We start from the raw sequence: 15522 nt of genomic DNA, 5'->3' as shown, positions 1-15522 counted from the left end.
TTGCTATTCCAGATCCCATACACAGGGTGAGAAAAGCAAAGGTATGCTTTTCTTTTACTTCTGTTCTTAGGATGTATTAAAGTAAAAAGAAGGGATTTTTTACCTTAAATTCACTTGCTTCATCAGAGGAGTTTTATTTAGTTTTTTGACTTCTTGACCATTTTTGTCGCTCTTGTTGTTTCATAGAGCTATGCAATTATGTAAAAAAGGATTCAGAATGCAAAGACATAAATCATAGTGGTATCAAAACTTATCTCCAAGTGGAGATGCAATTTGGAACTTTCCCATGTTTCCATAACTGAACTTGAGTAGCAACAAAGCAAAGTAGGACTCAGAAAGAGTCATCAGACATGGTCCCAAACCTGACCTCTTGTAGGGCAGAGGGTTCAGAGAGGGGAAAATATAAGAAAATAAATAGCTACAATATAATGTCATAAGCATATTCAAAAGCAGAGACATTACTTTGCCAACAAAGGTCCATCTAGTCAAGGCTATGGTTTTTCCTGTGGTCATGTATGGATGTGAGAGTTGGACTGTGAAGAAGGCTGAGCACTGAAGAATTGATGCTTTTGAACTGTGGTGTTGGAGAAGACTCTTGAGAGTTTCTTGGACTGCAAGGAGATCCATCCAGTCCATTCTGAAGGAGATCAGCCCTGGGATTTCTTTGGAAGGAATGATGCTAAAGCTGAAACTCCAATACTTTGGCCACCTCATGTGAAGAGTTGACTCATTGGAAAAGTCTCTGATGCTGGGAGGGATTGGGGGCAGGAGGAGAAGGGGACGACAGAGGATGAGATGGCTAGATGGCACCACTGACTTGATGGACCTGAGTCTGGGTGAACTCCGGGAATTGGTGATGGACAGGGAGGCCTGTCGTGCTGCGATTCATGGGGTCACAAAGAGTCGGACACAACTGAGCAACTGAAGTGAACTGAACTGAATATGTCATAATGTGAGAAAAGCCATATTTGGAAGAAGGAGTGAGGAGAAGCAATCAGGGAAGATACCTTGTAGCACATAGGTTGTGCTGGACATTTACTAGTGTAAAATAGTCTTAGGCAAAGATTTGGATAAAGGACATTTCATACAGAAGGATAGAGTGGCAGTCTCTGATGGAAAGGGGGAAAAGTGAGTCAAATTGACAAGTTAATCCCTTTTGAATCTTGTTTTTAATTAAAAGAGTTAAGCCTAATGGAGGGAATGTTTTACTGGAAGGAAACAGACTGATGGCTTTTTTTATCGCCACAAGGAAAAATAACCCGTTCTTTGGTCTGTTCCTCAAGTTCCAGCAAAAGGAACTTTCAGTTCCCGACCTGTGCCATTCACTGATGGAGAAAACGCAGGAAGAACTCCAGGCTGTTGATTCTCTTCGCTGTCCAATAGCAGAGCAGCCCATACTTTTGGACAAAGCTGATAAGTTACTGTAAAAGGCCCGCTCTGAGCAAGGACCAATGATGTCTCCGAAAGCAGATTCTTGGAAATAGTTTCTGGCCAGGAATGCGTGACATTGAGACAGCCGTCTCTGGTAAACAAGGACGGGTCTGGGCTGGCCACCAGCCCACGCTCTCCGGAGTCCTGTCCCAAGGGTCTGATCTTGAGCCCCCGTACCTCCTGACGTCCGCTTGGGCTTCCTGCTATCCCCTGACACCTGACAGCCTCTGGGGGCCAGGCCCCCGCGACCTGGAGGCGGGACCCAAAGTACTTTATCTGAGCCGACTGGCGCAGCCCCAAGTTCAGGAAGCTCTCCAAGTCCCAGTGACTCCTCCCCTCTGGGGCGGGTGCAGGGTTGGGGCGGGGGAGTAGGGGGACCTGCAGGGAAACAAATAAAATCTCGGGAGGCGACGGGAGGTGACAGGACACGAACTTGAGTCTCAAGCCACCTACGGCTCCGCAGACTCACTGGCCGACTCCTCAACCGCGAAGCCCCACCGCCTCCCCGGAACCTCAGCCCAGGCCGGGGCGCACGAGGCCGCTGGCCCACCTGCTCTCCCTGCCCGGACGCGTCCCACCCCTTCTGCGGTCCCAGGTCAGCCTTCACCCCACAAACCAGCCCCAACTCCGGCCCGGGACGGTGGGCATCAAGATGAAGGCGGCACGCTTCGTGATGCGCAGCGCTGGTACCCTGATACCCCGCGAGGTCGAGCATTTCTCGCGCTACAGCCCGTCCCCGCTGTCCATGAAGCAGCTGCTGGACTTCGGTGAGAGGGGATGTAGGGCCCGGGAGGGTCTGGGGAGCTGCCTCAGCTTTCAGACCCGGTATAGGGAGGACTCGTTAACTTAAAACAACCGGGGTCCGCTTTCCCGCGGAACCCTGGAACCTCGACGCCAGCACACTGTTTTTCTTAGATCTGCCTCCTTTCTGACAGTCCAGTTCAAGGCCACTTGCAGCCCCGCTGATGCCTGCCGGATAGTCTGAGCTCACCCTCCTCCTTCGGTCCTAAGCTTTCAGTCAAAAGACTTTTTGCCTCCAGTCATCATTTAACAATAGTGAAACTTCCCTTTTTCCCTAAAGAGGAAACGTTATCCCCTCCTTCATCGCATATTACTTCTTGGAGAGGATTACTTGTATTATTAAGTAGGCTTGAATTAATTGCTATTTTAACCTCTAGCCACCCTCCACAGGGTTCATCTCTCTGTAGTCCTAACAAATTTCTTTGTTTCTTTACCTTTATCATTTTTCTCTATATTTGCATTACTGCTGAAAATATTTGCAAACTTTCGGCAGAAAAATCTTATAAAGAAAATTTCAAGCATTTAAATATATTATTATTTATCACTAGTCTGTAAACATCAGGACATCCTCCTCCCCACCCCTCCCACCACCCCCCTCCCAACCCCAATCTTCTTAATCCAGCTTCCTATCTAGAACTCTGAATGATGTGGTCTTCTCGACCTTGTAGTTGGATTGAATCCTGCACTCTTTTAGAAATACTAAGAGCCTTGGGATATTATGACTTCTTGGAAGTGAATCCTCATCAAAAAGAGAAAACAGTAATTCTCATATTTGGTCACTTTTTCTAAAAGAAAGAAAAAGATAAAGAAGATGCTTACTAATGAATTATAAGTAGATGCTTAATTACTATTGAGGGTGAAATAAAATTTTGTAATATATATGTGTGTGTGGATAGTTAATGCTACTCAAATATATAATTTAGGTACATGTTTTTGAAAAAAATAAATGTTGTTTATTGCAGGTTCAGAAAACGCATGTGAAAGAACCTCGTTTGCATTTTTGCGACAAGAGTTGCCTGTGAGGCTGGCCAATATCCTGAAGGAAATTTATATACTCCCTGACCGACTAGTAAATACCTCTTCAGTGCAATTAGTTAAGAGCTGGTAAGTGGTGAACCATTCTGAAACAGTCTCTAGTTTTAAAACAGTTATCTGAGTATGAATTCTTACAATGTATTAAAATCTTAATTTGAAAACAGGTGGTCTGAACCTTAACTACTTAGCAAGATGTAAAGAATTTTCTGTTAATCTAGGGTAAGTTATCCTAAGGGCAGTTATGAAGCTGATAAAGTAGATATTTTCACAATGTAATTTTTACCTCTAGAAGAAAATATGAAAAATAATCAACAGTTACCATATTTGTGTTTTAAATCATAAAAGAGTTTGATATTGCAAAAAGAATCCTATCCTAGAAATAGATATGGAATGACTACTATTTAGAGAGGGCCTAAAATGTCTTGCTGGCATTTGGCTATTACTATTCAGAAACTAAGTGGAGAGTCTGGCTAGAATTAAAAATTTGGGAGTATTCTGAATAAAAAAAAAGACATCAAAGATGGGGGCTTCCCTCATAGCTCAGTTGGTAAAGAATCGGCTTTACCAACTTTACCGCTTTGGTAAAGAAGACCCCGGTTCAATTCCTGGGTAGGGTAGATCCACTGGAGAAGGGATAGGCTACCCACTCCAGTATTCTTGGGCTTCCCTGGTGGCTCAGCTGGTAAAGAATGTGCCTGCAATGCGGGAGACCTGGGTTCGATCCCTGGGTTGGGAAGATCCCCTGGAAAAGGGAAAGGCTACCCATTCCAGTATTCTGGCCTGGAGAATTCCATGGACTGTATAGTCCATGGGGTCGCAAAGAGTCAGATATGACTGAGCAACTTTCACTCACTCACTCTCTAATCTTCATTGCTTAAAAACCAACTAATGAAGCAGCCTCTGGATTCAAATCCCAGCTCTGTCCCTTCTTAGTTGTAAAAATCCTTGGTTAGTATCTCTATTATCTCTAAGCCTCAACCCCCTCCCCCCGTCTATTTTGGAGGAGAATAAAGATGATGCCTCAAAGGGATATTTGGGTGCAATTAAATGAGGTAATCCATGTACAAAGCACCGAGAACAGTGCCTGGCCCACAGCCAGCACTCAGTTCAGTTATGATCTCTTTTTCAAAATAAACACTGAGTTAGGGAGAGTACATAACCCAAAGCAGCAGATTTTCGGAGAACAGAGCCAGGTTATTCACCGAGGCAGATATATACCAGACCTTCGCCCTAACCCACCTTCTGCACAGCTCTCTGTTTATTGATTTAAGGAATATATGTATTATACAGTCATTAAACAGCTGCAATCTGAAACACAGACTCAATCCCTAGTATGTACTGCTGCTTTCAAGACTTCTACTCTCCTATGAACGCAGTAGGAAAAAAGCATGAAGCCTTCCCGTAAAAGTTGTTTCTAAACGATTTTGCTATAAAAATAAAGACTCCTGACAAACAAAACAGAAAACTGACTAGTGATCTGGGATAGTTAAAATTTTAAGTTATTAAGTTGAGGGTTAAATCGTTTTCTTTTTTCTAAGACATAATGTTTTCCAAATGTCTTGGAAGAAAGTTTTCATTTTAAATATACTTTCTCTCTTCAAATCTCTTGAAAGAAGCAATCTATTTTCAGCCACCTGTAACTGACTATTCCATTTTAAAACTTAAAACACACCTATTGCTTTGTAGGTATATGCAGAGCCTGATGGAGTTGGTGGAATTCCATGAGAAAAGCCCAGAGGACCAAAAGGCATTATCAGAGTAAGTGTTATGCATTAGGACAAGTGTCTAAAATTCTGATTATAAACATCATATTATTTTTTAGAACTTAAAGGATAATTTATAGTATTGTCCTGAATAGTAAATAACTACCCCCTTACAAATGACAAGTTTTGGCTTGCTGGTTTTTAAAAGTAATAGAGAACAATGGCATGGAACATGATTCTGAGAATGAAATATGTAGAGGATTTTTTGGAAAAGGAACTCTATTTTTATTATAAATTTAGTATCATGATCAGATTTGTAGAAGGACTTCCTATCACATAATACTAACGCATGACAGTGTCACTGGAGGGTAAACATTTTTCTTTCAGAGTAACTGACAGTTTCTAGCTATAAGATTCTTTTCTAAATCTGACAAGAAATTTGAAGTTTCTTTCACAATGGCATTTTAGAGCCATCTCCAATCTAACTTATTTTTTTAATTATTATTTTTTAAAAGAGAAGCCTTAGTGAACAACTAGAATGAAAACACCAGTCACAGACCTGGTATTTTCACATGCAAGCTAAAAGCAAAATAAATCTATTTATGAAACTGTCTCCTCTACTGTAGTCAAAGAATCTGTAGTGAGAATTAAATAAAGCTTCATCCAAACATTTTATCATTTGATTTGTTTAGATGGGTACTTGTAAAAAGCTTTAACCTTCTTTGAAGTAATCTAAGAAATATACATTAATGAAACTTACTTGAACCTCTATTAACCATAAATGTATTTTGGCTTAGTTTTGTAGATACTCTCATCAAAGTTCGAAATAGACACCATGATGTAATTCCTACAATGGCACAAGGAATCCTAGAATATAAAGATGCCTGTACAGTTGACCCAGTCACCAATCAAAATCTTCAGTATTTCCTGGATCGATTTTACATGAATCGTATTTCTACCCGGATGCTGATGAACCAGCACAGTAAGTTAGCTCATCACGACAGTCATGATACATATAGGGATGGGTGGAGAATGTAAGCTGTACTCTAACTAGATACTTCACTACTTGGTGGGTCACATTCTTTCTCAGTGGTAGTTCTAATCATTATTATCCTGATTTTTATAATGATGCTCTTTGTTTTTATTTTTCAACAGTCCTTATATTTGGTGACTTACAGACAGGAAACCCAAGCCTCATTGGAAGCATTGATCCAAACTGTGATGTGGCAGCAGTGGTCCAAGGTAATTTGTAGGTTTCTGCATTTCCCTTATTGAAAATGTACACTATCTGATTGATAGTAATGTACACTATCTGAAATGTACACTATCTAGTCAGTTGAGGTGACTCTCTGAATGAATTCATATTCAGAGTATTCCTTTTATGTTTTTATAAATTCTGTAATGAATTTTGAGAGTCAAGTATTTAAATATTCATTATAAAAAATCCAAACATCAGTAGCTCATGTGCCACACTCTCATATATCGTATTTGATCTTTGACGTGCACATATTCCTATAGCAATAGCTATAACTTAAACATTGTCATTTTTTCCAATAAAATATTAAAAAGGTATTTTTAATATACATAAACCTGAACTCTAATGACTATTTTAGGTAAAAGGTAGTGTATACACTGATGATCACTTGAAAATTTTACTTGGCATAAATTCACTTAATCATTATGAAAAACACACTTCCATTCCAGATGCCTTTGAGTGTTCCAAGATGCTTTGTGATCAGTATTATTTAACATCTCCAGAATTAAACCTAACACAAGTGAATGGTAAGTTATAAATTCTATATATTTTAATCTGTAGAAAATTCAGTCTTCTCCCAGTATGATTTCTTCCTGTATATACAAAGCAATTTCTGTGTTCCTTTTTTCCCTTCTGAACCTGCCTAGAATTTTTACCCTTTTTTTTTTTTTTTTTTGAAGCCAAGGCTCTCTTTATCTCAACTGGAAAGTTCCAATTGAGTATATTCAGTTGCTAAAGACAATTCATAAAGAAGAGTGGTTTGAGCAGATAATGTAGGATTTAGGGCAGCAGCTAAGTTCCAGTATCCTAGATCAAAGAAAGATTGCTAAGTTCAGAATGTGGGGACAAGGCAGGCAGAGTAGGAGGAACCACTTGGTAATGGAGATATATTCCTAAGGAGGTTACTTATCAGACCTGAAAACAAAAATACTTTAAATTGTACTATAAGAAAGAAGCCAGTCATAGAAGGACAAATACTATGTGCCTGCACTTATATAAGGTATCAAAAATCGTCAAGCTCACAGAAGTGGAGAGTTGAACGGTGGTTGCCAGAAGCTGAAGAGGGGAAATGGGGAGCTGCTATTCAGTAGGTATACAGTTTCAGTTATGCAAGATGAATAAGTTTTAGAGATCTGCTCTACAGCACCACTCTTATAGTTAACAACACTGTATTGCATAGTTAAATATTTAAGGTATATCTCATGTTAAATGTTTTTACCAAAAATTAAAAAAAATTTTTTCATGTAAGTATACACCATGGTTTTGGAAGCAGAACATACTTCAGAAGGGCTTCCCACACTGCCTGAAGTAATTACAGGATGAGTGCAATGCACTATTTTTATCTTATCCCATAGTTGCTTCTCAAAGCAAGACCATACACTTAAATTGGAATAACCTTCTCCTTGCCACTCAAAGAAAACATCTTTTTCAAGTAATCATTATACAGGAACAATATTTGTTGGTGGAGAGAATTTAAATCGAGTTGCTCAAATTAAGAGTACCCTAGCTCATGGATTTTGGAAAGGGAAATGGAACTGATGGCTAAACTAAAAGTAGGAGTGGACTGAAAAATATTTCTCAGCATTAACAGAAATGTTGCATAATACTTGCAGATAAACTGCTTGAACTGTTTGCTGAAATAAAGAGGAAATTGTGCCAGACCTTGTTTTCAAACTCTGCCAAGGCCTGAAACACTGAAGAATAATACTTTTATTTTTCTTTTCAGAGTATTATGAGGTTTTTGTTTCTGTTTTCTGTAGCCTCTTGGTGAAATTTAAGCATAGTTAGCCTATGGGATTTTATGTTTAATTCACAAAAATCGAGAATAACCAGATGGGTTATTTTCCCATGCATTAAAAATATGAAAATTATAGCTGCTGCTGCTAGCATCAATTTTGATGTTATTGTAGACTTTTACATTTATTTTTCTTATTTCTTAAAATGCATATAATTTTAACTCTGCAAGTGTTCAATACACAAGTTTTGAAAGTAGAAATAACTAATCCATGTAATCTAATTTAGAGCATCCTCATTTTACATTTATCTGGCTTTATGTATTTGTACAGAAATGCAAACATTAAATCATAGAGCACTAAGAAGCAACTGTAATAACATTTTGAAAATAAGCCAGCTGTGTTTACTGTTTGAAAGGGAAGGTTCTAAGGTAGGATTTTAGAGGAGGATGGGGAGTATCCCAATTCTGTTCAAATCTAAAATATTAATCAAATAGATATGACAATATATTTTAATGAAATATTTGTTTCCCAATTCTAAATGAGCTTAATTTTTTTCTAGTAAAATTTCCAGGCCAACCAATTCATATTGTGTATGTTCCATCTCACCTTCACCATATGCTCTTTGAATTATTCAAGGTAAGACACTTCACAATAATTGCATTTTTAAAAAAAGTTCACTGGTTACATTTTTATTTCATTTATCATCCTCTACTGAACAGGAGCCTCACTCTCTTCTCCCAAGCATGCTTCTGTGTTCTAACAGAAAGAAGCTACAGTTAATGTTTGAAAGGGTACATGCAGTTCCTCGTAGCATCAACATGTATTTGAGAATGTACAATATGACCCACTATGTCACGCTCCCTGTTCCCATTATATTCAGGTGTCCAACAGAGCACTAGTTATTCATGCATTCATTAAGGAAGGTCATAGGGTGAATGCTTCAGTGACCGAGGCCTGTTTAACCCACCCCTATGGCCGGTCCAACTCCAAATCCAGAAATTCAGGTCCAGAATTACTGGAGGTGGCAGGGCCCCCGTCTATGACTAGAATATATTCGGAGGACAGTCAGCTCTTTCAGTGATCTACTTTAATGTGAATGTACATCACCTGGGAGTTTTGCTAAAATTCAGATGCTGTGGGTCTGGGATTGGGCCTGAGATTCCGAATTTCTAATAATCTGACAGTTGATGCTGCTGGTCCACGGTCCACACTTTTCATAGCAGGACAGTACGGTGTGTGTGTGCTAAGTCACTTCAGTCCTGTCCGACTCTTTGTGATTTTATGGACTGCAGCCCACCAGGCTCCTCTGTCCATGGGATTCTCCAGGCCAGAATACTGGAGTGGGTTACCATACCCTCCTCCAAGGGATCTTCCCAATGCAAGGTTCGAACCTGCGTCTCTGGCATCTCCTGCATTGTCAGGCAGGTTCTTTACCACTAGAGCCACCTGGAAGCCCAAACAGTAGGACAGTGCTTCTCAGACTTTAGTCTGCATTACAGTTACCACAGGCCTTGTTAAATATGGGTTCTTCTGCCTATCTCAGAGATTCTGATACCCTGGACCTGAGAATGTGCGTTTCTAACAAGCTCTTAGAGGATGTGGCTGTTATAGGTCTGCGATAGTCAGGTACTAAGGATCAAATCCTGTCCCAGGTTCTAAGCCCACACTAAAACTCTATCCTTACACCAAAAGATAGAAAAACACTTGAAGCTTTGTGACGGTTCCTGAGTCTCCTGGCCTGGAGAGGAGGAAGCCTTAAAAAAAAGAAATGTGAAATCTGCTTCTGATATAACTCAGAGAACCCACTATTTCCTAACTTATTCTAATACTAGTGCAATGAGGTATTGATTGTACTACAAGCATGTGATCTATTTTATTTCACTTCAGCTAATGATTAGAACTTAACATTGTTATATAGAAACCTGAAAGCAGATAACCCAACAGAAGGGTAGGAGAAAAATGGGTAAAATAAACCAAACTTTGTATGAAATTCATCTAGCTGTCTGAAAACTTATTTGGGTTTCTTTCTGTTAAAGGACAAAGACTCTTTTTTGTTGATTTGATTTACTTTTAAATTGAATGGTTCAACTCATAATAGTTATTTTGCCATCATAGGTAAAAGTTAAGATGATAATCAAATGCAAATTGAAATTTAATTTAGAATTATTTACTATCCTTTAACATAGTAACAGCATTTTCCCATCAAATTTTATAAAAGCCAATAAATTGGTTCAATGATTCACTGTTTATTTGTTATGTAATAGTCTTTGGTGCTAAGATGTAAAATGTAATGGAAAGTCAGAAAAGAAAGAGCCAGGAAATGGACTATAAAAACCAATTTCTACATTTAAATTAAGCTTACAAATAAGAACTTGACAGCTAGCAGAATTGTTTTTCCATTAGACATTACTCCCAAGAGCTATATTACATGATAAATGAATATTTTTCATTATACATCCTGCATGACACATTCATAAATGGCTATTCACAGAGCTATTTTACTCCTAACTTAAAAAAGTAAAATAAGAACTTTGAATTACCCTCTGTGCTTTCATTTTAAACATAAAAACAATTATTTATTGTCCCTCATCCTTCTGCCATTGAATACCTTGTGGTTTTGTTTTCTTTAGAATGCAATGAGGGCCACAGTTGAACACCAGCAAAACTGGCCTTCTCTGACACCAATTGAGGTGATTGTTGTCTTGGGGAAAGAAGATCTTACAATTAAGGTAACTATTCTGTTTTGTCTTTTGAGTCCTTCTTAAGAGAATTTTTAAAAAGGAGTCAATAATAATAAAGCTCTCTGCTTTGAGCTACAGATCAAAGTCATGTACACCAGGTGAAGACAAGACATTTTTGTATAGACAAATATACATTGTTTTTAGCATATAGCTCTGATGACTTGTTTGTTTAAGATTTCAGACAGAGGAGGTGGTGTTCCCCTGAGAGTCATTGACCGTCTCTTCAGTTACACGTACTCCACTGCACCAACGCCTGTGATGGATAATTCCCGGAATGCTCCGCTGGTAAGACCAACTAAATGGCTAAGTTCACCCCAGCCACCTAGTTCTAAATGTAGAGGAAGGATTACAAGGATGTATTTAGACAAGTTAATCAGTTTAGTTAAACTGGGCATGGGGGATATGAGAAGGAATGATAAAGCCAACTAAGAAACAGTTATCCAAGGGGTTTCCGATTGGAAGCAGAAGATATGTGTCTAAGTTCTAGGACATCAGTATCAGGGAATACATTTTGTATTTCTATGATTGTGTTCACTTCTTTGTCAGTAACTGATCTTTCCCTTCCAGGCTGGTTTTGGTTACGGCTTACCAATTTCTCGTCTCTACGCCAAGTACTTTCAAGGAGATCTAAATCTCTACTCTTTGCCAGGATACGGAACTGATGCTATCATCTACTTAAAGGTAAACTTTAAATCCAATATTAAAAAAAAATTATATTTCTGAAAAGATTGCTTCTGAGTTCTATGGTCCATGGTGAATACCCCAAACTGAGTGAGCACAAATATTGACCACAAGCCATTACATTTTATGTTTGGTATGTGTAAATATACTGGTTAATATTTAGTATGGTAATATGCCAAAAAGGAAGTGAGGCAACCCTACCTGCCTCAATGAAGCAAAATGGTTTCCCAAGAAACGCAGTAGTTTCTGAGTGAGGAGATGCTCACGTGAATTTTTCAAGGCAGCTTGACATCTGTGAGAATAGCTGTAGTTTTGTTTTACTTAGGTTTGTGGGAAATGCATATACGCTAATAATGTTTCAGCCTAGAAGACAAGATACTCAAGACCTTAAGCTGACCTTATTAGAAATCCAGGGGGAGGAAAGCTGACAGCTAAGAAGCTGTCAATGGGGTGCCTGGCACTTCCTGTTTAAACTTTAAAACTCAGTACATGTTTTTTCCATTTGTGATACAGCCTCAATTTATTTGTTAAGGTCACTGTCCTGATTCTGGTTAATCATTTGCCAACTAGTTCAAATGAAAATACATTCACAGTCATTAGCAACTAAAACATTAAGCTTCCAGGCTCCTGTTTTGCTCAAGGGAAGTATTTACTACATGGTCATAGGACACCTGAAATAGTTAATGTATTCATTTCTTAAACAGTAAAAATGTCTTCAATGTATTGAAAAAGATTAATGTATTATAGATCTACAGTATCAGACTTTAATAGATCAATAGTATCAGGTTAGGACTCTCACTTTATTACATATACAGACATTTTGTCTGGAAAACCTATTTGTCTATTTTTATTCAACTCTATGAGAAGGAAATGGCAACCCACTCCAGTATTCTTGCCTGGAGAATCCCAGGGACGGAGGAGCCTGGTGGGCTGCCGTCTATGGGGTCGCACAGAGTCAGACACGACTGAAGCGACTTAGCAGCAGCAGCAGCATGACACTAGCAATATCCAGATAAGGGGCATGTGTAACTACTGAACACAAATACTGTTCCCTAATTTATTTTGTTGTTCAGTCGCTAAGTCGTGTCTGGCTCTTTGTGACCCCATGGACTGCAGCACGCCAGGCTTCCCTGTCCTTCACTTATCTCCCAGAGTTTGCTCAAACTCATATCCACTGTGTCAGTGATGCTATCTAACCATCTCATCCTCTGCCACCCTCTTCTCCTCTTGCCCTCTTAATTTATAATTGTATATATACTGTTTCAGCCCCTATAGGGTATAGATAATATTTATTTTTCAATTTTCTTTCATATAGTGCCTACCATACCATGGACTCTTGGTGTGCTTTTATTACTAAATTAATTAAAAGAGTGTATTTGAATGTTTGAATGCTTACCTCTGAGTTTCTTTTGAACAATAACTTTGGGTACAAATTACGCAACGAATAATTTCTCTGGTTTGATTTTTCCCTCTTTCAGGCTCTGTCTTCTGAGTCCATAGAAAAACTCCCAGTCTTTAACAAATCAGCCTTCAAACATTATCAGACGAGCAGCGAGGCTGGAGACTGGTGTATCCCAAGCAAGGAACCAAAGAACCTGGCGAAGGAAAAAGTGGCTGCGTGAGGAGGGACTCGCGGACACGCTAAGGGATCAAAGTGGGTCTGTGCCAGGGCTGCTTCCTGAACGTTTGCCCATGAACTCTCATTTCCTCAAAAACAAGCAACAGCAACAAAAACTCCTTGATCCGAACACTGATGTGACCGGAAGAGAGTTCCTTTCTGTGACCCAGGCGAGCACAGTGCAGGACCGCAGGACTAACGGCTGGCCAGCTCTTTATTCTTCTAACTTAGAATAAAGCATGAGTTTGTATCAAATCCTGAAGAAGGAATAAGCCTGTTTACCATCAACAAAAAGGGGAATGAGGGAGAAGGGAAGATGAAGGCTAGCAGTTTCAACCGACTGATACTTTAGGCCACTGATTGATGTCATCAGATATTGGTATTTACGGCAGTACTTTCCTGCCACTCAAAGGATGAGGGCTTATTTTATACTGTATGATTAGAAATGTATGTAAACATGTATTTCATGCATTTCTAGACATGAAAAGTCAGTGACTAAAATAACATTTACTTTGAATGAGGACACATGAGCCAACACGCTTTATTCAAAGTTGCAGCCAAGGCCTGGGTCTATATAAAAACTTGGAAGAAAGCCCCTTCTGATAAATACAGTGCCTTTACTATGTTGCTTTTCCTGTTCACACCTCAGATAAGAGGTGAGCACTTATTGCAAGGTGCATATGTCTTGGTTGAATTTAAAATGTGCACTGAATTCTGGATGTTGGCAGTTGGAGGGGGAGAAGAATTGCCAAAGTGATAGCAAAACCTCACCTTTCTTTGAAACAGAAGTAGATTGGAAAAACCAGTATTAGGGAAAGATATCAGGCATTCAGAATCTAACTCAGTAGGAAGGGCTGTTCTCCACCCTGCAGTGGTGGAAATCCAAAGGCATCTATTTTCTAGGCTTAAAGAGATATATATTTTTATATATTTAATTATGTTCTCTACACTCCACCATTAACATCTGATAAAAATTTGTAATTAACAAATGGTTCAAGAACATTGGAATTTAAATACTTCCTGGAGTATTTTTAACAAATAGCCTGCGGGTAAGAGGTTTTCACGCTGTGGATGGGTGCTCTCATTTCTAAATTGTTGTGAATGAGAGCTAATGCATGAAAGCCGTAAAGCGTACGCATATGGCACTTTGGGGGAGTTCAGGTGGAATGTGCAGGTGGACAGGGCAGTCTAGCACATTCCTCTCGGAGACGAAACGAAGAAACACAAGGAAAGAAGGAAGGAAAGAAGAAAGATGGAAAAGGAGGATGGAGGGAAGGCGAAGGCAAGCATCTTGCTATATTCCCCATAAATTATTTCAAGAAATGACCCATATTATCATGGATAAATTATTGACGAGGATGAATTGGTGTTTTTCAAAACAGTATGGTTTCTTTCAGTGGTTTTTTCACTCTTACAAGATAATAGGCTTTTACAAGATAATAGACTCTTTTGTGAAACCGGAATATTAAAAAAAAAAAAAAAAACCAGCTAGCATTTTCTGTTTTATAAAATAATGAGTACCATCTATATGTTGGATTTAACATTTGTGTTTAATTTTCTCATGGCCTAGTGTTGTGGTGCTTCTGGTAGTGGCCACAGAAGGCTCAAACAATTTGCTGTGGATTTCAGATTTTATCATCAGAAGTCCTGGAGGTGACTTTCTTGATTATGGGACTCTGGCTCATGCATTTATTGACTATATACAACTATTTGCAATAGAATATTCGACGTTTCAAAAATCTAAACATTTTTGCATGTAAATATTTGTGTTTACCAAAAGAATTAAAGCAGTTGATTAATAGTTACCCAAATACTGTGAACTGTCTTTAAGACACTAGAGAAAAAGAAATGTTGGTATCTCAGTAACACCAAATGTGTAAATGGAGCTCTATAAAACAGAAATAGTCCATATTGGTATTTGTGAAATCGTGGAAGAGCTTTAGGATCCTAGTGGATGGAAACTGAATGTTCAGGCCCACTTAAATTATTAATGTATAAATTGTGTTTTTGTGTCTAGGTTATGTACAAAGAAATGTGATAATTTTTATAATAAATATTTTTTATTATAATGATAGATGTAATCTTTTAAAGTGCTTTTCTTAAATTAATGGAAAATACTAAGAAGAATTTGAGGTAAAAGTTTTCCTCACTTTACATCAAACTTCATTTATATATTGGTTTTGGAAAAACTTAAAATCTTAATTTTTAAATGAAAGATAAACACCTTATAGCATTCCAGAAATTTCTGATTGTCCTTTGCTTTCTTTGTTATGCCCCAATAACACATAGAAAAATATATGTTTATCTACATGAATAAATTAAATAATCAGTTTTGTAATGCATGTATTCTCTATATTTTTGGGATAAATCTACTTTAAAGTCTCACTTAGTGACTGTACTTGCAAATACAGTAGAGTATCAAAATAATTGCCTAATTTAGGTTCCCAAACAATTTATAGATTAAATATATGAACAATAATACAGTAGCAATATGACCAAAGTACTAAATTAAGTGATGACA

General features: G+C 38.4%; 1 protein-coding gene across 1 annotated transcript; it reads left to right on the top strand.

Moving 5' to 3' along the window:
* The first annotated feature begins 1832 nt into the window (after positions 1-1832).
* PDK4 (pyruvate dehydrogenase kinase 4) lies at positions 1833-15075 on the top strand. The gene is made up of 11 exons (XM_019959714.2): positions 1833-2198; positions 3195-3336; positions 4954-5025; positions 5768-5952; positions 6126-6212; positions 6675-6752; positions 8521-8597; positions 10592-10690; positions 10877-10987; positions 11270-11383; positions 12862-15075. Exons 1-11 carry the CDS (start codon positions 2084-2086, stop codon positions 13003-13005), a joined length of 1224 nt encoding a protein of 407 aa, XP_019815273.2. The 5' UTR covers positions 1833-2083; the 3' UTR covers positions 13006-15075.
* The last annotated feature ends 447 nt before the right edge of the window (positions 15076-15522 follow it).

This window comes from Bos indicus, chromosome 4, assembly GCF_029378745.1.
Source record: "Bos indicus isolate NIAB-ARS_2022 breed Sahiwal x Tharparkar chromosome 4, NIAB-ARS_B.indTharparkar_mat_pri_1.0, whole genome shotgun sequence".
NCBI lineage: Eukaryota > Metazoa > Chordata > Mammalia > Artiodactyla > Bovidae > Bos > Bos indicus.
The sequence above is the reverse complement of the archived record's forward strand: the minus strand, read 5'-3'. Positions and strand labels throughout refer to the sequence as shown.